General features: G+C 51.8%; 1 protein-coding gene across 4 annotated transcripts in view; it reads left to right on the top strand.

Moving 5' to 3' along the window:
• EXOC6B (exocyst complex component 6B) overlaps window positions 1-24,880 on the top strand; it is a 282,178-nt gene that overhangs the window by 204,786 nt on the left and 52,512 nt on the right. For all 4 annotated transcript variants that reach the window (XM_058837776.1, XM_058837775.1, XM_058837778.1 and 1 more), the window contains one exon: window positions 8,749-8,822. In XM_058837776.1, the coding sequence (XP_058693759.1) occupies window positions 8,749-8,822 (74 nt within the window). The remainder of the gene's footprint in view (window positions 1-8,748; window positions 8,823-24,880) is intronic.

Genomic DNA, 24,880 nt, shown 5'->3' with positions numbered 1-24,880 from the left:
AGGGGCAAGTCCAGGTGGCTGAGGGGGATCCTCAGGTGAGGCCCCACCTGCAGAGCTGCCCCAGGCTGGGCTGATCCCAAAGGAAAGGTGGGAATTGTGTCCCGGAGCCCCTCAGGTCAGGCCCCACCTGCAGAGCTGCCCCAGCCCCGGGGCCAAGAGCAGGAGGACGTGGAGCTGCTGGAGAGAGTCCAGAGGAGGCCCCGGAGCTGCTCCAGGGCTGGAGCCCCTCTGCTCTGGAGCCAGGCTGGGAGAGCTGGGAATGTTCCCCTGGAGAAGGGCAAAATGCAGGGAATGCTGAGAGTCCCTGCAGGGGCTCCAGGAGAGCTGGAGAGGGACTGGGGCCAAGGGCTGCAGGGACAGGAGCCAGGAAATGGCTTCCCAAGGGAAAGGGGAGATTGGGCTGGGATCTTGGCAAGGAATTCCTGCCTGGGATTCTGCAATTCCCAGATTTGCTGGGGCTGCCCCTGGATCCATGGGAATGTCCAAGGCCAGGTTGGACATTGGGACTGGATCCAGCTGGGATCCTGGGAGCTGTCCCTGGACATGGATGGGGTGAGATGAAAATGCTCTTTAAGGTCCCTTCCCAGCCAAACCAGTCTGGAATTCTGGAATTCTGTGGCACTTGACAGAAAGATGAGGTTGTAATTGGACCCCTCACCTGCTCTTTAAATCTCCCCCTTCTTTAAGTCTTCACTTTTTTGACGTGTTCAAAGCACAGAAAATAGAGTTTGTTCATTTTGGTTGGTTTTCTGCTCTTCCAAAAGGAATCTGTTGTAGGACTGAGGAGAAGCAGTGAACTGAACAGGCACCAACAGCCAGATCTTCCATGTTTTCCTCATGTGGACATCCCTAAAATCAGCGGCATTTTTGCCGTGAAAGAGGTGAAAAGAGCAGAACAGAGCTGTAAAAATCCTTTTAGGCTCCTTGTGATGAGAGAAACCTGTGAGAAATCCGAGCTGTTTTCCATGGCTTTATCCTGGTGAGACCAGGAGTCTCCAGCTGGATGAATCCTCGAGGAGACGCAGGGAGCTGAGTGGTCGGTACCACCCTTTGGTTTTCCCAGCAGGAAGGTGTTTCCCGAGGTGTTGGGGAGCAGCTTTCCATGGATTTGAGTGTTTGGGTGGCAGGAGTGCCTCTGGGGAAGGGCTGGAGCTGGATTTGGGATGTGTTGGTTGCACCCCTGGCTGGGATGGCGAGGTTCTCTCACCCCCTTTTAAACCCGGACTTAGGCCCAGCTTAAATGAACTGCCTAGAAAGACTCAGTGGGACACATCTCATGATGTTTCAGTTTAGGAGACACTTCTGGGTTAAAAAGAAATAAAATAAACCCCAACCCTGGAGAGGGGAAAAAAAAAAACCCCAACAATTTTTGGGAATCTGTGAATAGAACCTGTAAAATTCCTTTTTTTAGAAAAGGCCTTTCATTTTTCCAGAGGGTTTCTTGCCTCCCAGAATGCATCCATAATCCGAGATTTAACAATGCAATGGGATTTTCTAGTTCCTACATGCCCTGCTCTGTTCTTTTTGAATGGATAAATCCATGTAAAAAAATATATTTATTTATATAGATATAGATATAAATATATAAATATAATAACTATAATATATATTTATATATAAACATATAAAATAATATATAATTATAAATATAGAATATATATCTATTTATATTGATTTATATATATATATAATTTATATATTTATATATAAATATTATATTAATAGAATATATAAATAGATACAAATAAATAATTTTTATATATATAAAATATATATATTTATACATAAATATATAATTTTTCCATCTCCCCTCTACATCAGACATAGTGGGAATCAAACATAACAACCCAGATTTGGAGGTGACAGCCAAAAAAACCCCGAAGAAATGGGGCTGTTCTCACTCCTAGGGTGTTTCCCATTGCCATAACGGGTTCCAGCAGTGGCTGAGGGGTTTTTTACTATCCTCGGATCATAAAATGAGCAATTCCATCATCTCCAAAGTCTTTTATCTGCTGCTTTATGGGAAATTAAAAAGCGCCCTAAAAATTTTATATTTCAGATTCCGTTAGACACCCTATTTTTAGTCCTGGGGATCAGCCAGGCACACACCCAGATGTCTCTGCTGGGTTGAGGAATTCTCCATCCCAGCAGATTGTCCCAAAATGTGCCCACGTGGATCCCGGCACAGCCCTTCCCCACCTCCTTCTTGGCTGCCATGTCTGGCTGGTGGGAATTTCTCACCTGGAAATCCTGGGATTTGGGGGAAGTGCCGGGGTTTGTCCGTGATGCTGGAGTCATCCTCTCCCTCGGCAAGGACTCCCAGGTGTTCTTCCAACCTGTGATCCGTTGGGATCCGTTGGGTAGGGATTGGAGTTTGTGGTGCTGGAGTTTGGATATCCCTAACTGGTGTCTGTCCTGCTGCAGTGCACCAGGAAAAACCTGGGTTTGGGGGGAAAAAATGGGAATGTTGCAGTGGAGAGAGGGGAAGGTTTAAGCTGAACAGATCAGGAGAGGAATGTCCACCCCACAGGTGCTGATCCTTTGATGTGCCCCAGCTCCTGGGGTCAGATTTGGGCACTTCCCAACAAGAGGGCCCTGGAAGGGCTGGAGCATGGCCAGGGCAGGGATCAGAGCTGGGAAGAGGCTGGAGAATTGCTGAGGGAGCTGGGAAGGGGCTGGAGAATTCCTGAGGGAGCTGGGAAGGGGCTGGAGAATTCCTGAGGGAGCTGGGAAGGGGCTGGAGAATTCCTGAGGGAGCTGGGAAGGGGCTCAGGCTGGAGCAAAGGAGGCTCAGGGGGAATTTCTGGCTCTGCACAAGTCCCTGGCAGGAGGGGACAGCCGGGGGGGATTTGGGATCTGCTCGCAGGGAACAGGGACAGGACCCAGGGAATGGCTTCCCGCTGTCAGAGGGCAGGGATGGATGGGATCTCGGGAAGGACCTGGCACAGGTTGCCCAGAGAAGCTGTGGCTGCCCCTGGATGCCTGGAAAGCCAAGTTGGACCCCCAGCCTGGCCTCGGACACCTCCAGGGATGGAAGTCCCACAGCCTTTGGAGCTGATGGTGGGACGGGCACAGCTCACATTTGCTGGTGTTGGTGTTCAATGATCTGAGAACTTCACATCTGCCAGGACACATCTGCTGCACACCTTGGGTTTGGGGCTGGGAACCTGTGGAGATCCGTGACCCGACTCTTAAGCCAGTCCAGTGGATTCTGTTCCACGTTTCTCAGCACACATCTCCAACATCCTCCTAAAGAGATTCCTTTCCCTCAACTTGAAAACCATCTCGTGGTCAACCCCTAGGACCTCCCTGGGGCTGTGGGTGCTCCTCAGCCCTGCCAGTGTCCCATGACTGGGACCACTCCTTTCTCTGCAGTGACAGCACTCCAGGCTCATCTTTGTTCCATCAGAGGAACGATTGATGGGGAGGGAGAGAAGTTTTTCTTTAATCTGACCCAGTTCAGAGTGTTTTGGGTAACTCCTCCCTCTTCCCACAGCTCTCTGAAATTACCCAGATGGGAATGAGCTCGGAGAGTTCGGGCTGTAATGGGGAACAGCTTCGGAGCGGGGTTGTGTGGGAACGCTGTGAGAGGAGAAGCTCAGTATGGAAACTGGGTGAAGGAGAAGCTCAGTGTAGGAATTGGGATCTTCCCTCTGTTCCTCTTGCCTCAATCCCTACCCAACACTTCTCCCTCTTTCCCACCTGTGAGCTTCTCCAGAGCCCACTCATGGATTTGTTCTTCAGCCTCAAGTGTCCTCAAGGTGTCACTTTGTTCCTGTGGATACGGAACAGGAGGTCCCATCACTTGGCTGTTCTAGGACAACCTTCCAAAGCTTTATCCAAGGAGGTTCCATCACTTGGCTGTTCTAGGACGGCCTTCCAAGGCTTCATCCAAGGAAGATGACTTCAAGATCTCCATCCTTCCTTGAGGAATCCTGAGTTGGTTGACTCCTCAGCTCTTACCCATGGCCACGAGCAGATTGGTCCACGTTCCCTTCCCTGGGAGCTGCTTCAGCCTCCATCCCAGAGGCGCCATCACAAATCCCATGTAATTCAGAGGAAATCTTGCCCTCAAATGATGTTTTTGAGGGATGAAGTCACCATCTGGGTCCGTTTTTACCGCTCAATCCGTGCAAGGCCCTGTCCCCGCGTGCGCAGCCGCCCCGGGGGCGCAGGGAGATCTCCCCGTTGGCTGTAATTAATTAATTTACAGTGGATGTCTCTTTTCTGCCGTGCCTTTGAACTCTTTATTCTTTGTCCATTGTAAAGGGCTTAACGGTTCCTGTTCCTTGATTCTTTCATCAGTGAAATGTTTTGGAAGGGAGGTTGGAATCCCCCTGTGACCTGCCCTGGGTGGCCCAAGCCTGTAGACCTTGCAAAGACATTACTTTTTTGGCCTGAACACAAACCCCTCAAACCTTTAGCCTGGCTAAATGCTTTGTACAAACAGCCGCATACTGATCTGCTCTATTCTCTGGTGATTTTCTGCTCAAGGGGCTGCTCTGTAGGTTGCTTGCTATGTTTGCCACTTGCCTTGGTCGTGAAGACAGTACAATAAACGAATCCGACAGTACTGAGGCCAACACTGCGCTCGGTTGTTCCGAGAAAATTATCCCGAAATCTGCTTGAAGAGATTAAACCCGAGAAGAACTGGCTGTGTCTCTCCTCTAAAGCACCGCTCTCGTCTTTGTTTCTCCCTTTTTTGCTCCGAGACTTTGTTCATTCCTCCTTCAGAATGAGTTGGTGGCATTGGTATGTGAAGTGTGACCCGCGATTACAGGAGGTGCGGCTCCTTCTCCAGCAGCCCAGGGGAAGCATTGCATTCATTCCTCCAGCCCGGGCCTGCAGCAGCTTTTCCGACTGTCTGGGCCGAATTCCTGTTCTCGTTTCTTCTGGGATATGAAAAATATCAGCTCCTACATCATTTCTTCTTGGACACAAAAAATATCAGCTCCTACGTTATTTCTTCTTGGACATAAAAAATACCAGCTCCTATATAATTTCTACTGGAACACAAAAAATACCAGTTCTTATATAATTTCTTCCGGGACACAAAGAATATCAGCTCCTGTATCATTTCTTCTGGGACACAGAGAATGAACATCAGCTTGGATGTCATTTCACTTCTTGGATGTCAGTCATAGAATCCCAGAATTGTAGAATCTGGGCTGGAAAGGACCTTACAGACCATCTTGTTCCAGCCATGGGCAGGGTCACCTTGTTCTAGAAGGTTCCAGAGCTCTGTTAGATCAGTGTTGATGAATCGTTTGGTGAGAATTGTTCAGTTAAGTGTTGGCTCAATGTGTGACCATCCAAAGTTTTGAAGTGTCACTCCGTAACTCTCCCAGCTTCATCCAGTACCTTCCTTAGGAATAGCAGATTGGCTTGGGATGGAAGGGACCTTGCAGACCATCTCATTCCAGCCATTTGCAGGGTCACCTTCCTCTAGAAGGTTCCAGAGCATTGTTAATTCAGTGTTGTGGTGAAAATTGCAGCCTAAATCGGTGTTGCCTCAATGTGTGACCATCCTAAGTTTTGAAGGGCAGTGTCACTCCGTAAGTCTCCCAGCCTTCCTCCAGTAGGTTCCTTAGGAATCGCTGATTGGTTTGGGATGGAAAAGATCTTAAAAGCCATCCAGTTCCAGCCCCTCCATGGGCAGGGAACTGTGGGAAATGGGCAGAGACAGCTAAAGGTGAGCTGCTAAGGAGCAGTCGTGTCTTGGGATGAAATCTGTCTTGGGATGAAATCTCCCTTGGGATAAAATCTCTTTTGGGATGAAGTCTGTCTTGGGATGAAATCTGTTTTGGGATGAAATCTGCCTTGGGATGAAATCTGCCTTGGAATGGAGTCTGTCTTGGGTTGCTCACAAGCAGCTGACAGTGGTGATAAATTCACCAGCCTTGTGAGAACATTCACAATCACAGGCATTTTCTCATGAGGATTTGAAGTTCATGCTTTGGGGAAGATCTTAAATTTCCCAACTCCCTGTGTGCTCCTAAATAGATGCTGAACAGCTGTGAGGCCCTTGATCCAAAATAGAAACTCTCTTTCCTCACGGTCCTTCCAGGGTTTCTTTTCCAGGATTTCTCCAAATGTATTCAGGACCATGAGATGACCCCATCCGTGGAGGGTGGGACATCGTGGTTGGTTCCTCAACCCAGGCTCTGACCCTGAGCCACCCAGGGGAGTTTCATCTCCTGAGAAGGTGCTCGAGCACCATTTCTCACTTCCAAACATTTTTAGTTTCTCAGGTATTGTGCTTTTCCAAAGCGGGGTGTTTTAGGATTGATGTGGCTTTCGGGATAATTGTTCCAGATGGGACAGTGGGGTGTAGAGGGAATGTGTAAAGATGATTTATCCCTTGCAGATCAGAGTCAGAGAGTTTGGGTTGATCCTCCCTCCCTGCTGGCTTGGGCAAGCTGCAGTCAAATTTTATAGCAAACCTACATTAAAACGCCTTTGCAGTTAGGATTAATTAAAATGGTTTTTGAAAAAGGGACACATGTGAAGTCACTTTGAGCTCTTTGCACCCGGAATATTGCGGGATTGGTCAGTGGAATGGGCTGGAGCTGAGCAGCCCTGATCTCAAGGAATCGTGGAATGGTTTGGGTGGGAAGGGACCTTAAAGGTCATCCAGTCCCATGTTCTGCCATGGGCAGGGACACCTTCCACCATCCCAGGGTGCTCCAAGTCCCAATGTCCAGCTTGGCTTGGGACACTTCCAGGGATCCAGGGGCAGCCACAGCTCCTCTGGGCACCTGTGCCAGGGCCTTGCACCCTCCCATGGAGAAACTTCCTCCTGCTCATCCCTGCCCAGTCCCATCCTGTGCAGAACTCCAAAGGCACGACCGTGGATGGTTCCTGCCGGCTTCGGTTTGTGCTTTTTCTGTCCAAAATCTAGATGTGAACAGACACGTCCACAGTTTCTCTTTTTAATTTTTTATTACTCCTTTTGACTCATAACTTCAGATAAAAGCAATGATTTCCCAGCCGTGTTTGGTCTTGTCCTGCAGCGGTTGTCACTTGAGTGATCACTGCAAAGATGAGCGATGGTTTCAATCTCAAAGCTCTTCTGGCATCTGAGACTATTAAAAAGCAGAGTCTGAGAAGTGTCCCCTGTGCCCCTGGAGGTGCCTGTGTCTGGCTTGAAGGATGTTCTCCATCCCAAGGTTTTAATGGAAGGTGGAGCAAGGGAGCTGATTAATAACCCTGCTTTACTTCCCCGAAATGAGGCGGATGAGGGACAGGACTGAATCCTGGTGTTTCGCTCATTAATCTCTTCTTGTTCGAGCCAAGGGGCTGCTCTGTGATTGGGCTGCTCTAGGAAAGCTTTGGAAATGGGAATGTGATGATTTATGTTCCTGGTTTTGTGGCGTTGGCTTGGAAATAAGAAAACTTTTGGGAGGACGAGTGTTGAAGGCGAAGACCACCTGACATGGAATCGCTTTGTCCGTTGGTACCTGTGATTAGTCATGGAGACAAAAGGCAAAATCCTCCTTCCACAGCGGCCAGCCATCCCTAATCCTCATCTTTGTGGAGCTTTAGGAGCTGTCTGAGGGTTCCTGTAGGGTGAAACCGGGATGGATGGGCGACAATGGGCCACATAACTGAAAAATCTGTATTAGTTGTATATTTTCCCTCCTTTCTCCCTTTTTGCCATCACACCTGGCTTCATCCCAAGGAAACATTTTATTCCTCCAGCACCTCCAGTGCCTGCAGGAGCCACTCAACTCAACCCCAGGCAGGTGCAACCCCTCGAGCCTTTGGTGGCGTTGAGTTGTGGCCTCACACACCAGGTCCCCTCAGTGCCGAGAGGTTGTGAGGAGAGCGGAGATGAAGCTGTAACCGCAGAGGGTGAAAGTGAAGTGAAGTTGGGCAGAACCAACCTCAAAAGACGCCCTCGGATGCGTGCAGGCATCGGCTTCCTGAGCATTCCCAAGGAAAAGCTGCTAAATGCCATGGAAGATCCAAGGTCCTCTAACATGGATCCATTCACGCCCCTTCAGCGGTTTTAGGTTTGGTTTAAAGAATGGATTAGGAGAAAAATGAACAACCAAAGTATGGAATTTTGGCCAGATTAGGCTGGAAGGAGATAAATGTGCCCTTGGAAATATTCTCTTCGCTTTAGAAGCCAACGTTATTCAGTTGTCAGATGTCTTCATCCACCAGAAATAAAAATGCCACCCAACGGCCGCGGTTCTCCGTGTTTGGGCTGACCAAGAGGCGCCATCACCAGATCATGCAAATAATCTGCTGCCTGATAATTAATGACGCGGCCAGGCATATTTTTTTGATGAATGCTCATGGAGCCTGGTGACAGGCGTGAAATTAGAAAATTCCTTCAGCGCCCTAAAATATAAATAGCTTTCGGAACTGAAAAGAGTTTCACAGCTGAAGATTTTATTGTGTTGAGAGGAAAAACTTTTCCACCCCCATCCCCCCCTTTCTTCTGGGCGAGTTGTTTGTCCGTTCACAAAACAAATACTCTGAAGCCCAGTGCGGCTCATGGGAATAAATTTCAGGTCGAATTAGTACAGTTTCCTTGCTGTCAGGACGGTGGAATTAATGGTGTTTTGATGACACGAATTTTGAAGGGCGAACAAAGACGCTGAAGGGAGGGAGACATGACTCCTTAGAAGCGCGGTCCTCCTCTCCCCCAGCCTCTCTTGTCTTCCCTGTCATCCGTCTGCCAATCTCCCTGTCCATGGTTAGTTAAAGGCGCTTTTTATCCTCTTTTCTTTCCCACAGAGTTTGCCAGATCCGGCCCAGTGCCTGGGTTCCAAGGGGACACGCTGCAGTTGGCCTTCATCGACTTGAGACAAGTAAGTCTTTGTGTTTTTGTTTTTTGTTTTGCTTTTAAGATGTGTGACTGAAGACCATCAGGTCTTAAGGGAAGGGAGAGGAGGGGAAACGGCGTCAGTGATTTACGCCAGAGACCTATATTTCCCCCCTCCTCCTCCTCTCGTCGCACGAAGCCACCTCCTCGCCGGGCGCTCCTGGAGATGGTGGAGGTGAAAAGGGCTGGTGGAAGGGGGCGAGGAAGAAAGCCAGGCCTGACCCTGGCCACCGGGGCCATTGTGCTGCCGTTGGCTTGGAGGGACCGCGGCGACTCCGCGGCCGATGCCGAGCAGGTGCTGGGAACAGAGAGAGCAGTGATGCAGAGCCCGCCCGCCTCGGGGACCTTTGTTCCCGGAGAATGCCCACGGAGGCGTTTGCGAGGGCGGAGGAATTTGCATTCCCCTGTGTCCGTGCCCGTTTGTGTCCCTCTCTGTGTCCCTCTCTGTGTCCCTCTCTGTGTCCCTCTGCGGCTCGGCCACCCCCCCGCCCGGTCCCCTCTTCCGCAGATGCTCCCGGGCCAGGAATGACAAAGTGGCTCTTGGGGAAGATGGTTGGGGAAGGCTCCACCCATCGGTGGCCACCTCTGGAGGGGGCCCCGTTGGAGCCAAGTTGACCATAGCAGGTACTGAGGCCTTTGTGGGGCTTGGCAGCCAATTTTGGGAAAAGGGCCATTCTGGGGAGTCATTTGTTCGGGGAGAAATGGGCATTATTGATACACTAGGCCGGGGGGAAAAGTGAGGTGGTCCTGTCATCTCTTGGCACTGAAGATGGATGGGTCGGAGAGAAAGTCTGAATGAAGTAAGACTCAATGACTGATGCTTCTCTCCTATTAAAACAATCTTTTTTTGTCTGTTAAACCCCCCTGGCTTTGTCCCTGCTGCCATCATGATGCAGTGCCTCTTGTTCGCGGGGTTGACGTCGTTTGCATTCTGAAAACTTTCGGGTGCCGAGGGTATTTCTTAAATCTGCATAATCCCTTGTATCGATGATCTTGCCCCTGCCTCTGATTTGTGCTGGAGCTGCTTTCAACCCGCCAGGGTTTGAGAACTCCTCAGAATCCAATTGATGTGCGGGGAGCCATCTGTCATCCCATGACACTTCTGTTAACTTTAATAACATCAGGACGCCGCTTTTCGGGCCCGGGCCCGCCAGGAACTGCCAAATTTGTTTGCAGAATGGTCCCAACAGCTCCATGGGAGAGGTGTGCGTTATCACCAGGCGGTGTTGACACTTTTATCTTCATTAGCTCCTTGGCACTTTATTGACTGCGGCGCTCGACGCGCCCGCGGCCTCCTGGGCGTGAGGAAATGTGGAGGCCTTGGGCCTTTTCCAAGCACCAGGCCGTGAATGTGGGATTTTGGAGGGGGAAGCTGGGGCTCTTCAAGGATGAAACGCCTGAAAATGTCTCGGTGAGATGGAGCCAGTGAAACGTTTGTGTGGTTCATGAGCACAAAACTCAGCCAAAGGGTGAGGAGGAGGAGGAGGAGGAGGAGGAGGAGGAGCAGGAGCCTTCCCCAGACCTTCCTCCTCTGTCCAATGGGTGTCCTTGGACATGGAGGTTTTGTCTTTGTTTCAGGAGGTGCTCCCAAGCTTTGTTCTTTCATTTTAAAACAGCAGCACCTCTGAATCTCCAGGCCAGGCTGGACAAGGATTGGAGCACCCTGGGGCAGTGGGAGGTGTCCCTGGCCGTGGCAGGGGGTGGGAATGGACAATCCTTGAAATCCCTTCCCACCCAAGCCATTCCAGGATCCTGTGAATATGCGAGGAGAAGGGGGAGATGCAAGCTCCGGGTGAGGATGGGAAGTCCTGGATCTCCTGGATAGTGGATGATGATGATGATGATGATGATGAAGGGGAAAAGGAGGTGTTGTACAGGTAATGGAGAAGAGCTGACCCGTCCCTGACTTACCCACTAGAATGGAAAGGTGAGGCAGTTCCCACTCCCTGGGTTTGCTGATGACCTGATCTGGTGGAATGTTGGAATGTTGGAATGTGTTACTCCATCCAAGCAAAGCTCTGGTGGCTGCTCTGAGGCCACCAGACCTCCAGGACTCCCAGCACTTCCTGCTGGACTGCAGCTCCAGCTGGGAGCAGGGAGAGGTGGGAAGGTGATGGATGAAGGTCTTTGATTGCTCTTTGACTTGTCTCAAAATTTTTCTTTTTCCACTCGGCATTCTTTCAAGCCATGAAATTAAACTGAAACAGAGCAGATTAAATGGGATCTTGGGAAGGAATTCCTGGCTGGGAGGGTGGGGAGGGGCTGGGCTGGAATTCTCAGATTTGCTGGGGCTGCCCCTGGATCCCTGGCAGTGCCCAAGGCCAGGTTGGACACTGGGGCTTGGATCCACCTGGGACAGTGGGAGGTGTCCCTGTCCACAGCAGGAGATGGAGTGGGATGAGATTTAAGGTCCCTTCCAGCTCAAACCATTCCATGATTCTGTGAAATGTCACCACAATATTGATTTAACTGGAATGACCTGGCTGGGGGAAGGAGGGAAAAAGGCTGGGCAAAAATTCCCCAAAGCAGGGAAATTAAGGAGATTTCCCCTTCCCAATGCATTTCAGTGGGAGCTGTTCCAGAACATTTGTAAATCCGAGAAAATCTTCACAGTTATGGGGGATGATTAAGGGAATGGCCAAAATTAATAAAATACGAATTGATATGAAAATTTGGAGACTTGGTTTGTGCCTTGGTACAGATCCTTGTAGTGGGAAATAAACCCTAAAAAGATGTCACTGTTTAAAGGCAGCAGAGTTTGTCCTTGTTCAGAGCAGCTCAAGTTTAGTCCACCAAAATCCTGGTTTTCCCCTCCTGCCCAAGGAAATGGGGAGCAATTCAATCCCTGTCTGGAAGAGAGGAAGAGTCAAGCCCAGAGAATTAAAATCACTATTTTGAGCAGGCAGAAATGTAAAATGGGGCTTGATTTCCTATTCTGGGAGAATTCTAAATCCATAAATACCCTTAATGAAGTCATAAAGGAAACCAACTCCCATCTCAAGTCCTTCTGTAGGAGTGAGACTCCAATATTTAAGGTTTTACAAGGAAGGAATATTTGCTTTCCCCCCCTTCCAGTTTAAACGTTGCTCTGGCACACTCAGTGCTGAATTTTAGAAATCTGAAATAAATCTAGCCCCATAGATAACCTTGCTGAAATTTGAAATAATCAACTCCTCTGGATCTTCACCAAACACCCCTGAATGTCCAAATACCCCTGGAGATCTCCAGGTGCTCTCAGGTCATTCCCAAGCCTGCATGTGGAATCACTCCCTGCAGCCAGAAACGTTTCAATTTTTGGTTTAGATGGGTTTGTTGTGAGGAGGGTTTTGTGCTGGTCTGTGAGGTCTCTGGCCACGCCAATCTCTCCTAGAAGCCAGATCAGCGCTCGTGGCCGCTTTCCAAGGAAAGTCTGTCTCCAGCACTTGAGGAATTTCACTCTGGGCTCCAGGCAGGGAACGCACTCGGTGATTAAAGCTTCCTCCTCCCAGCCTCTGCTTCTGTCCAGTGAATTGTAAGCCCTGAGTGCTGAATTTCCTCTGCAAGTGCCAGCCTCAGCTCTGAGCGATGTTTGGACCAGGGCAGGTGGGGACACACCTGGATTGAGGCGCCTGGATGTGCACGGGGTGAGGACAGTGGGGTTCTGCTCTTCTCCCCCTGCACCTTCCTGCTTCGCTTTGTGCAGACGTGGTGGGTTTGAGTTCCAGCATCGGCTGCTCAAGCCCCGTCAGTGGGGTTAAAACAGGATTAGGTGGGATCTTGGCAAGGAATTCCTGCCTGGGATTCTGCAATTCCCAGATTTGCTGGGGCTGCCCCTGGATCCCTGGCAGTGCCCAAGGCCAGGCTGGACACTGGGATTGGATCCAGCTGGGATGGTGGGAGCTGTCCCTGCCCATGGATGGGGCTGGGAATGGGATGGGATTGAAGGTCCCATCCAACACAACCCATTCCATGACTCCTCCTGCTTCTGCTGTGGGAAGAGCTTTGTGCATTGGGATCCAACTGTGGTTATTGTGGGATCCTGCTGGATCCCAGCCAGCTGGGAATGGGAAGTCTCCCTCTGATCTCCTCATTTTTCTCTTATTACCCCCGATGGAGACACTGGATAAAAGAATCATCCCCTCGGGAACACAATTCCCTGCTCTGTGATGGAATCATGGAATGCTTTGGGTGGGAAGAGACCTTCCATCCCATCCCATTCCAGCCTGCCATGGGCAAGGACACCTCCCACTATCCCCGGGTGCTCCAAGCCCCAGTGTCCAGCCTGGCCTCTGACACTTCCAGGGATCCAGGAGCATCCATAACTTCAGCCAGGTTTCCTCTCTCTCCTACTCCGTGTGCAGTCACCAGATGTTCCCGTTTTCTTCAGCCCTGCACCCTTTTGTCTAAAAATGAGAGCCAAGCAGAGCAGCAAAGCTGCTCATCCGTGTGAGCTCATCCCTGAGCCTCACATTCCAGAAGCTTGGATTCCTGGGCTCCGTGCCTGGTTTTAAGGAACCACCTGCTCCCTTGGAGGGCGCAGCGAGTCTGAGGTCACTCCGGGAGCTCCGGTTGTGCTGGGAATGGTGGGCATCCAGCCTGGCTCCTTATCAAATATCAGCTGATCAATCAGGTGTTTGGAACCCCCTCTGGGCTGGTTGTTGGCTGCTCCAAAGGCCCTGGGAGCCCTGGAACTGTGTCCTTGTGTCAGGCACTGGAACAGCTCCGCAGGGAATGCTCACATTCCCGAGGCTGCCGTAGCTCCAGGAGCGCTGGGGATCCCAGGGATGCCCAGGGTGGGGTTGTTGGGGTGTCCTGGGCAAGGGAAGGAGTTGGGCTCAGTCTTTGTGGATCTCTGTCCTCTCGGGATGTCCCATGAGATGTGGCCCTGTCTCCTACTGCTTCCATGTGCTCCAGGGCTTCCATCCCAGAAAACCCTTGGAAATTTGGGCTGAAGGTGCCCTTGGTGTGACACTGGTGGCTCTGGCCACCTCTCAGCTCTGCCACACACAGTTTGGTGGTGGGAAGATGGAGCCAGCCCCTCCAATCACTCCAAGGCAGCATCCAGAATGCCCTGGAGGTTCATTCCCACCAGGCAGGGAGCTCTGGGTTGTTTTTTTTAACGTGTTTTCTGTATTTTACAGTTCAATGTGGCTCCCCAGCCCTGTAGAGTCAGGAGACATTTGGGGAGCAGAGCGAAAACAAGATTTGGGGTGAGCCCAGAGCCATCCTGCTCAGCAAACTGGTTTGGCTGATCCTTCCCGGCTGGTTTTGCTGGGAGATGCAGCAGGAGCTGAGAGCCACGCCGAGGGCATGATCAATTAACCGAACTCTCCCGCCGAGGTGTCTCCTCTCGCATGTCCCTGCTTGTGTCCCGGGCTTGCTGCTGGGAGAGGAGCTCCCGCGGCTTTGTTGCCACGTTAGTCACTGGATGCAGGAGGGCAGAGATGAAAAGGTGACTCACGAGGGGTTTTCAGCTCGTTTCAGTCGCTGCTTTTCATCTCCAAATTGTTCCCTTGGCTCCAGCCTCCTCCCCCGCTGCCTTGCCCGGCCTCAGAGCCTCAGAGCTCGGCCAGTTCTTGGAATTCCCTCGCTCTGCTCCGGCCAAAGAGGGATCTGAGCGCTGGGTTTTGTCCAGGGAAGCTGTGGCTGCCCCTGGATCCCTGGAGGTGTCCCAGACCAGGCTGGGCACTGGGGCTTGGATCCCCCTGACGGTGTCCTTGTCTATGCCAGAGGGTTGGAACTGGATGATCTCCATGGTTCCCAACCCAACCCATTCCATGAATCCCTGATTTTGGGAAGCCAGGTTGTACCTGGGGGTTTCTGCTCACCTTCAGTGTTCAGGGCCCTTTGCAGGGGGCGTTTTTGCCGTGGAAAGACAACATTTACATTTTGCATCTTTTTTACTTTATGATCAGCACAGGATCACTCAGGTTGGGAAACACCTCCAAGATCATCATCCAACCATCAGCCTCTCCCGTTCTCCCTGTTTTCCTGCATCCTTTACTCCTGTGGATCCCGTCCTTGCTTAACAACACCAATTCTTTAGCCCCTTTTTCTGTGGACTCTGCTGCATTGTCCTGTCCAGCCCGGTGACCCAAAACCCTTTTCCAGCTCTGGATCCCTGCCCACAGCTCCCACACTTGCCAAGGGAAATGCTGAATTCCAGAATTCCCTGACTCTTCCCTGGCAAACACCTCGAGCACTCAGGAAACGGAGGTGTGAAGACACAGGTTCCGGTGTCAGCCCTAATTCCTCATTTCCCAGCAAGGAGAGCTTGGAGCTGGTTGGATCATTACCCTTAAATCCAGGATTTTGCTGTTCAGATCCTATCTCCAGGCTCTTAATTACTTCTGTGGCTCCTCTCCAGGCTCCTCACACTGACTGATACCTCCTGGATCGTTTACCCGGCATTTTTAATCACCTTCATTAAGGTGATGCCCACGGGCCATCGGAAAGTGCCCGTTTTGCTGCTTCTTGTGCAAACACGAAGCCCTGAAGAGTCTGAGGAGATAATGGAGAGCAGCAAGGGCAGGTGCCCGACTTCCAGCTGAGCTAATTACTGCTAATTAAAGGATAGTTTCTTTCCTAACACCCCTGAGTGTGATGGAGGCTTCTCTAGGCGTCCATAACCACATCAGCTCCCAGAAGTTATTCTTATTAATATTATTATTAATATTATCATCTTTGTCCTCTGTCCCACCTCTCTGCTTCCGGAAACCCAAATTATCCTGGCTTTCCTAATTGCCAGGTTGCCTGGGGAAGCCGAAGCAAAGCTGCTGTTAATTCCTGGTGGACCTCAGGGGTGGCTGAGCGTCCTCTCCAAGGTCATCGGCAGGGGAAAGTCAATCACTTCATTAACACAAACACCTGTACATTATATTTCTCTCTCCAGAAATGTCTGGATTTGTGTTCTCAATCCATAATTGGAGTTAATCTACCTTTGAAAAACCTGCGAAGTTGCAGATTTATTGAGTTAGAGGGCTGGACAATCCTTTCCAGGAAGAAATCTTCCCTAATTTCCCTAACCCAGCCTCAACCTCCCGTGGCACAGCTTGAGGCTGTTTCCTCTTTTCCTGTTGCTTTTTGCTTGGGAGAAGGGACCATTCCCCATGGAATGTCCATTCCCCATGGATGTATTGTCTCCATCCATCCCTCTCCCACCCCATGGCTCCCTAAAAACACTTGGGAGAGGTGAAGAAATGGAAAGAAGATGGAGGGAAACCGAAATTATCAAACCCAAGCAGGCAGATGTTCAATGAGGGGCCTTTTTTTGGCTTTATTTCCTGCTCCCAGGATCACCTGATCCTTGCTGACATCACAGTGAGGTGTTTTCCCTGGAAAACCAACTGGATCTGGGTCAAAATCTGTCCCAGGGCAGTTGGGAGACATCTGAGAAAGTAGCGAGAGATGATTAGGGAACTCTTTTGGGGCCTCTTGAAGTTCAGGCTGAGCTCCAACCCATGGCCCTGCTCTTCCAGGTGTCCCACACCTCTAGCGCTGCTCACCCTTCCTGGAATTCCCATCGGGAACGCCGTTCCGCGCTGGAGACCCATCAGAGATGATCTGTAAATCCATTTTTCCTCCCTCCAGCGCATCTCCCCGTGGATCCACGTGCTCAGCCATGGATTGTTGGGCAGACACTGCCCGGGGAGCCAGTAGGGATCCCTCGGGCTGCGGCCAGCCCGGCGCTCCAGGGAGAACATTCCAGAGGCTTGGCCAAACCACTCCGTTTCTTCCTTGCCAGGCTCAGGGCACTTTTTTGTTTTTTTGTCAGTGCCCAAAGCCCAACAATGTTGGAGAAGGGCACGTGGAGTGGTTTATTTGTTTTTAAATCAGTGTTAACAGCCTGACTCACAAAGGAAGGATCCTCCAAAGTTTGGGCTGGAAATCCAAGCCGCCTCTCGCTGTGCTCTGCGGAAAAGGGATGGGAAGAGGGCAGGAAACGCAAAAGCAGCAGCTCAGAGCAGATTTAGAGCCTTAACTCTGATTTTTCCTGCCTTGGTGGGTTTAAGCTGGTCTTAGTGTTGCTTTAAACCCAGCCTTCCGTGGTTCAATCCCATTTTGTGGTTCAATCCCATTAAAATCACACGATCCCCATCCCCTTCGGCTGCTCAGGCTCCGGAGCCATCCCTCTCCATCCAGGAAGGATGCAGTGGCATGGGGAGGACTTTAAAGTGCCTGGATGCTCCCCAGAGCCTCCAAACAACCCAAAAAACCCAAAAAGCCCCGAGTGCAAACATGTCCTGTTAGCACTTGTGGGCGGTGAGGAGCGCTGCCGGGGTTTCTGGGCGCTGGGAATTGTGGAGCCTGTCGACACTCGGCCCTCTGGAACAATAAAAGCAAACAAACAATCAAATCCTCTGTCACTGGGAGCCTTTCAGACAAAGGGAATAAAGGGAGGAAAGGAGGAGCTGGAGGGCGAGGAGCAGGGTTAGGGACCTCGTGGTTGGGTGCTGGATTCCTCAGGATGCTGCGTGGGCAGGGCACGGGGTGGGGATGGAGATGGGGAGCGGGAGGTGGTGAGGTGGGAGAGACCTTCCCCACATTAATCACGGAATCAGGAAATGGTTTGGATTGGAAGGGACCCCGAAGATCCTCTCATTCCAACCCCCTGCCATCATCAGGGACACCTCCCACTATCCCAGGGTGCTCTGACCTGGCCTTGGACACTTCCAGGGGTGGGGAGTGACTCCAGCCTGGTCTGGTGGAGTTTTATGGCAAAACAAGGAGCCACTCCCAGGGACTCCATGGAGAACCTCATCCCAGGGGACCCTGCACTGGGCCAGGAACGTGTTTTCCATTGGGTTTTATTCCTCCAAGACTCAGCTGGAGCCTCTGGCTCCTCCTGAGCACCCTCTGGCTGATCCATCCTCCCTGGAGCGGGGCCGTGCTGCGGGAGCCGGGTTCTCCTTCCCGAGATTCCTTCCCTGTAATTGCAGTCGCTCATCCAGATGGGAAAACAGACACCACTGGGGGTTGCAGGGCCCACATTCCCCTTTATCCTGCGGGTTGGGGCGGGAACAGAGGGCGGCAGAGGTGGGTGCCCTTCACCTCCACAGCTCCAGCTGGGAAACCGAACCCGCTCCGGTGATCCGGGAGCTGCCGCTCCCGGGGGATGAGGAGGAGCTGTCCATAAAGGAGCTTTTATGGAGCTGCCTTTCATTCATCCAGCCTTCACCTGGTGCCTTGTGAGGTTTCCCCGCTGGGAGCTGCGGGGAAGCCTTGCCGGGTTTCCCTGGAATGGGATCCCCCGGCCGGATGGCGGTGGGTGGTCAGGGAAGTTGTGCGGAGCTCTCGTGCCTTTGAAGCCGTAGGGAAACTTTATCCCAGCGCATCCCTGTCATTCTTCTCCTCGTGACCTCTCGAGGGCAGCCGGATCGTTTCAGAGCAGGGAAACTTTAGCTCCTGGAAAACCTTGGAAAAGCCAGCCAAGGAGTCAACTTCCTGGGATAACACCATGGGAAGAGGGACAGCGCTGCTGGGGCTCTTCTTCCCCATCAAGGTGACTTTGATTGCCAGGCCTCGGGCCCCCGTGTCCCTCAGGAATGAGGGATTAATTCCCTCCTGGACACACAATCCCAGAGCAATCTGTTCTCAGAGTCTCCCATTGATTTTTTTCCCGCTGGATTCAAGGAGAACAAATATTGAGCGGGGTTTACGGAGCTCTGGACAGGTGGATTAGGAGGGAAATCGATGAGATAAGGTCACTGAGGAAGGACAGGGGACTGATGGGGACGAGGCAAAGCAGAGGGAGCTCAACCTCTCCGTGCCTCAAGGAGTGAAGAGAAACGGTGGGAATGATGATGTGGAGCTGTGGGAGAATCCATCAGAGAGCAGAGCACTTGGGATAGGGTAAGAATTGGGATTAAGGTGTTTTTAATGCCGCATTCCAGCCCAGAATTCCCGGGTCACTCGAGGTGAAGGTGCTGCACATCCCACCCAGCAGCAGCCGCCCTTCCCAGATGTCATTTCATTGATGGGTTGACAGCAAGGTGGCACTGTATAGCCAGGAACATCGCGCCGGGATCGATTCCAACCTTCCTGTTGGATTCACGGAATCACAGGATGGTTTTTCAATTAATTAACTCCCCTCCATCCCGGGATAAAAATGGTCATTTCCATTCCTGGAGGTTCTGCCGATTCCAGGGCGCGTGGGCTTGGTTTAGCCGCCGTTAAATGTATAAATGGGTTATTTTTAGGCTGGGTCTGCTGGGAGAGTTCCGAGGTTGATCTGGTGAGAGCGGGAAGTTTTGTGCTCTGGCTCTAAATCCATTTCAGTCTTTTAAGTGCAGATTTCCTGCAGAATTCCTCTAGGAGAAAGAGTTGTCAAGCATTAAAACAAAACTTCCAAGGGCAGTGGTGGAGTCTCCATTCCATTTCAAAGCCCTGCGGATGTGGCACTTGGGGACATGGCCAGTGGTGGCCTGGGCAGTGCCGGGGAAGAGCTGGACTCGATCTCAGAGGGCTTTTCCAGCCCAGATGATCCCGTGATCCCAGATCCCGTGATCGCCCAGGTGTGCCGATGTTGCTGTCGGAGAAGCCCGGAGGTGTCCCAGCTGTCCAGGAAGGATGAGTGGATGGGACAGGGGCTTTCAGGGGATTTGCATCCCGCTGGAGCAGCAGCTGGTGGAAGCTTTTTGGTGCTGGAATCGGCGCCAGCCGCTGGGCTGGGGGAGCGGAGCCGGCGGCTGTGAGTGACGGGTGGGTAATCGGATGTGTGTCCGCATCTGTCCGTCCCGAGGGAAGGACGGGAGATGAGCTGGGGTTTGTTCCAGTCCAGCTGTGCTGAGACAACTTCACTTCCCAGCTTTAAATGTGCTTCTGCCGTCCCAGGGAGTTGGGATTTGGGAATTGGGTCTCCAAAAGGCCTTTCCTGTGCGGGTGGAGGGGATACAGGCAGGTGGAGAGGGACAAGAGGAAACAGCCTGTGCCAGGAACCTGAATGTCCCATTCCTGTTGGGTATTAGGGAGTATTTTTTAATGGAAAGGGTTTTCCAGCCCTGGCACAGGGGTGGAGTCCCCATCGCTGGAGGATTTCAAAACTCTGTGGATGTGGCACTTGGGGACCTGGGGCAGTGCTGAGTGCCAGTGACCTGAGAGGACTTTTCCAGCCTCAGTAATTCCATGATTCTGGGGTTCTTCACACCCAAAATGAGCCAGCCAGGAATATCCTGGACTGAGCTTCTGTCCTTCGGATTGACTTTGTATCCTGCCCTTTCATAAACCAAACATCTCATCCTGGAAATGGAACAAATTCACCAAAGCATCGTAGATTTAACAAAGTTAGAAATCCTGAGTGCAGTTTGAACCAAATACTGGCACAAGCACCCTCATTATTCCCCGTTTTCCTGCATATCCTGATCAGCTCCGTGGTGGGATCAGCCCAGTGCCAGGAGGGCTCCGTGTGCTGGGTGCTGCACGGGGAGGAAGAGAGCAATTAGCCTAATGGGCTTTAATTGCAGAACCATGGGATCATTTAGGTTGGAAAAGACCTCTGGGATCATCGGGCCAGATTTAATTGATGAAGGTGGGGCGGGGAGGGGGCGCTGGCTGCTGGGGGATTTGCTGAGGGATCGGGGTGAAGGTCCAGCTGTGAGGCTGGGCAGAGGGAGGACACGTCCCTTGGGAGCAGGAGGACATCGTGGACTGCCCAGGAAACGCAGAGGGAGAGAAGATCGGGAAGGGGCTGGAGCCCCAGGAGCGCCTGAGGGCAGGGATGGGATAGGATTTTGGGAAGGAATTACTGGCTGGGAGGGTGGGGAGGGGCTGGGCTGGAATTCCCAGATTTTCTGTGGGTGTCCCTGGATCCCTGGCAGTGCCCAAGGCCAGGTTGGACACTGGGGCTTGGATCCACCTGGGACAGCAGAGGTGTCCCTGCCCATGGAATGGGGTGGGAATGAGGTGATTTTCATGTCCCTTCCATCCCAAAGCGTTCCATGATTCCATAATCCAACAGTTCCCTCATTAATCCCATCCCAGAGAGACGAAACTCCCAAGTTTTCCCTGCTCCAGAGCAGTTGTGACTCCGACTCTTAGCAGAGTGCTGGGATGAGCTTTTCATTGCTTTGAGAACTTTCTTTGAAGCCAAACGAGTCTCAAAAGTGCTGCAGTCCCTGGGAAAAGCAGCACCTCATGTATTTGGTTTGATTTCATTTGGAATGAAAGGGAGATCCTGATGTTTATTCCCTGATTCCCATCCATGGGATGTCCAAGGGAGGAAGGTTTTGAGGAGACATTGGAGTTGTTTTGGCTGAAGTTTGGAAATGCTGCTGTGGGAATTCAGTCCCAGCGCTGAGGGCTGTGCACCAGCTCTGACTTACAAAAAACAAATAAATACTGGAATAGCTGGTGTTAACTGGCCCACAAAAGAAAAAATAAATAAATACTGGAATAGTTGGTGTTAAATGGCCCAACTTCCTTGACCCAGCTCGTGTTTTCTGGATAATCCGCGGGGATGGCAGCGGTTGGGTCCTGTGAGTCACCCCGAGCCTTCCTCTCGCTTGAGCAAACCCTGAGTTCCCTAAATGGGATAATTCAGCTCCCTGGCTCCCTTCATGTCTTTTCTGATTAACTGGTCAAAATTTGGGCTTTGTTTGGCCAGACAGAGCTTTTGTTTGTGGTGCTTAATCGGGAGTTTTGTGTGTTTTGGGGTGAGAGCTCTTGTGAGCAGCACTTTAATTCCCGTGATTTTCGTTTGGGGCTTTTATTTGGGATCTTCCCGCGAGTCCAGGCCAGCTTGGATGAGCTTGGAGCAGCCTGGTGGAGCGGACTTTTCCAGCTCAAACCCTCCTGTGATCCCATGAAGTGCTGGGTGCTGGGCTGGGGTGGGGCTGGGAGTTCCTGGCCTTGGAAATTCCGGTTGCCGCAGATACGTGAATGTTTTTTTTAGAGCCCCGTGTGTGTTTTCAGCACGGGCTGGAGCCTGATGTGCTGAGCACCATAAAACAAAGTCTGGCTTTTGTCTCGCGTGGTGTCAGACAGACAGACAGACAGACAGGGCAGGAGCTGTAGGTGTGACCGAGGCTGTTGGCATATCCCCATCCTCCTGTTCGCAGCCTCGGTGGAAGAGCAAACACTCCCCCGATCTAATCTCGTTAAATGTTCCAGGCTGTAATCCCTTAATTTGGCTGCTGACATGAGGGCTGCTGATGGGGAAACGAGGTGGGGATGGGCACTGACAGCCACGGGAGATTGGGATCTTTTGTTGTGCACATCAAGCGAATCTGAGCGCTCCGGGCCCTGCCGCCTTGTGCCCGTGACCAGAAATAGTCCCTGGCCATGAGTCACGGCTCCAAACCGCGCAGGGAACACAAACCTTGCTGCAAGAGCCTCGGGTTGTTCTCATCTTGAGCCGTTCTCGGCCTCTGGGGGATGCGAGGGGCAGGAATCCATGGCTGGACCGCTCCGGGTTGGGGTTGGAGAGGGCTCCGGGCAGCCCAAAGGAGATTCCAAGGAAAGGGAGAGACTGGAGGCATGGGCAGGACTCGGGGGAAGTGTTTGAAAGGAAAAGAGGAGAGGTTTGGGTGGCATCTTGGGAAGGAATTCCTGGCTGGGAGGGTGAGGAGGGGCTGTGTTGGAATTCCCAGATTTGCTGTGGCTGCCCCTGGATCCCTGGGAATGCCCAAGGCCAGGTTGGACACTGGAGCTCGGAGCCCCCTGGGATAGCGGGAGTGTCCCTGCCCATGCCAGGGTGGCACTGGATCATCTTTAAAACCCCAAACCATTCCATGATCTTGAATATCTTTTCCAACCTAAACCATTCTATGACCCTCCGTGCTGTAAAGAAACCAAAAAATGTCTTTTCTCCCTCTAATTTGCGGCAACTTGGAAGCAAAGTGGACAAAGTCTGTTCTTGCTCTGCTCCTCTTAATGCTTAAAACCTGGAGGGGGGAGGGAATCCTGCCTGGAATGCAGCCCCTGTGCGGGATTGCTTTTCCAAAGTGTTTGAAAACAATCACTTCTGCAGGAGCAGGGGCTGGTTTGAACAGCCAGTTCTGTCCTGGAGACGAACATTCCGGGATGCCAGAGGAAAACAGCGAGGCTGGAATGCGCCTCGTGTTTGAGGTTAGCTCCAGAGGAGTTTTCAGCCGGGGTGGTTTTATATAGCAGCTCTCAGTGGAAACAGTTTGTCTGTCATATTTTTAGGTTCAGGGATTTCTTGGAGGTCACCCCGAGTTCATGCTCCTTTCCCTCCTGCCCCGATGGAGGTGGGAATTGGTGTTTGGAGCGACAGAGGTCCCGAGCGGCTGTCAAACCTCGTCCCTCTGGCTGGCTGTGGCAGCAGGTTCATGGGATGAGTCTGGGGGAAATTCGGCTTCTGTTTGATCCCAGAATTTCCTTGGAATCCCAGATGGATTGGGATGGAAAGGACATTCCATCCCACCTAAGCCTGCCACGGGCAGGGACACCTCCCGCTATCCCGGGCTGCTCCAAGCCCCGTCCAGCCTGGCCTCGGACACTTCCAGGGGTGAGGAGTTCACAACCTCTCCACCAGGACCTCGGCACCCTCACAGGGAGGAATTCCTTCCCAAAATCCCATCCAACCCTGCCCTCTGTCTGTTTAAAGCCATAATTTAGGCCATTTAATTATCCCTCTGCCTTTCAGCCACTCGAAACTCCTTCCAAAGGGCCCTTAATAGAAAGCAGAGAAGCCTCCAGCACAAATTTCTCTCCAGTAGCACATTTTTCCTATAGATTATCCTTTAATTTTCATGGACAGGAATGTTCTGCTGCTGTAAGGGGAGAGCAGAGCCCATGTGGGGCTGCGTGCATGAAAATGTATGGAGTTACCGACTTTTCCAAGAGGAAAAGGTGATGTCATGGGCTGTGGAAAGAATATTTTTTATATTCCTGCTCTCATCTGATCACGCTTAGGATATAAATAGTGGGGAAAGGCACAAGGCAGTGAAATGAGACCCACTCCGGGAAGGCTCCCCGGAGCTCCGTGCTGGGGTCGGGAAGGGCTGGATCCATCCAGGGGTGTTTTCCAGCACATTAACGGCAGCGTGTGGAGCCATCTGTCAGGGCTTGGAGGTGGCCAAGGCAGTCAGCAGCTCGTTAGGCAGGGCCAGGAGTAAAAAATAGCCCAGAAAATCAGGATATAGTGGGAGAGGGGGAGACTGGAGGAAGCAGAGTCCGTGCAGGGCTGTAATTTACTCCCCGTCAGCAGCTCAGTCCCCACTTCCCAATGGGAATGGTGGGAATGCTCACCTGGAGAAGGGAAAAACCCAGGAAGAGCTCAGAGCCCCTTCCAGGGCCTGCAGGGGCTCCAGGAGAGCTGGAGAGGGACTGGAGCCAGGGAATGGCTTCCCAAGGGAAAGGGGAGATTGGGCTGGGATCTTGGCAAGGAATTCCTGCCTGGGCTGCAATTCCCAGATTTCCTCCGGCTGCCCCTGGATCCCAAGGCCAGGTTGGGCACTGGGGCTTGGATCCATCTGGAACTGTGAGAGGTGTTCCTGCTTGTGGGATCAGGATGATCTTGAGGGTCTCTTCCAGCCCAAACCATTCCATGATTCCATGGATTTTTTTCTGGTGTGCCCAAGCTCCAGCTCTGTATTTTCCAAGGCTCAATGGCCTCCTTGCCTGGAGAAGTGAAACAGGACAGAAATGGGAGGTGAAAACGTGAACCTGGGAATGGTTTGGTTGGATTTCCTCATTTCTCCTGTGGGATTCGCTGCTCCAAGGGAATCCTCACGTTCCACACTCGTTTGGCTCCGGTTGTTGACTGACTCAAGTTGGATTTGCTTCATTTCTCTCTGGGCATCCCAGTCTGGGGCTTGGGAGCAGGACAGGTCAGTCAGGGAATCTTTCTGTGCATTTTGAGGCTGTGGAGCCAATCCAACCACTGCAGGATTTTGGGGAATAATGTCAATTATTGCTCGCCCTGAAGTTTCAGATCTCATCCCCAGGTGAGACACGGACAGGAAAGGGAAGGAAATTCCTGCAGGAGGTTTTTTGCTTGACACTTCAGGCGAAGAGCAGGGGGATTTCTCCTGGGATTTCTCCTTCCCCATGGAGTGTGGGAGTTCCCACCCGGAGCTCAGGGTGACGGGATTCATGCTCCAG

The sequence above is a fragment of the Poecile atricapillus genome, chromosome 4 (genome assembly GCF_030490865.1).
Source record: "Poecile atricapillus isolate bPoeAtr1 chromosome 4, bPoeAtr1.hap1, whole genome shotgun sequence".
Taxonomy (NCBI): Eukaryota; Metazoa; Chordata; class Aves; order Passeriformes; family Paridae; genus Poecile; species Poecile atricapillus.
Note: the sequence above shows the minus strand (reverse complement) of the source record. Positions and strands in the feature narration are given on the sequence as shown.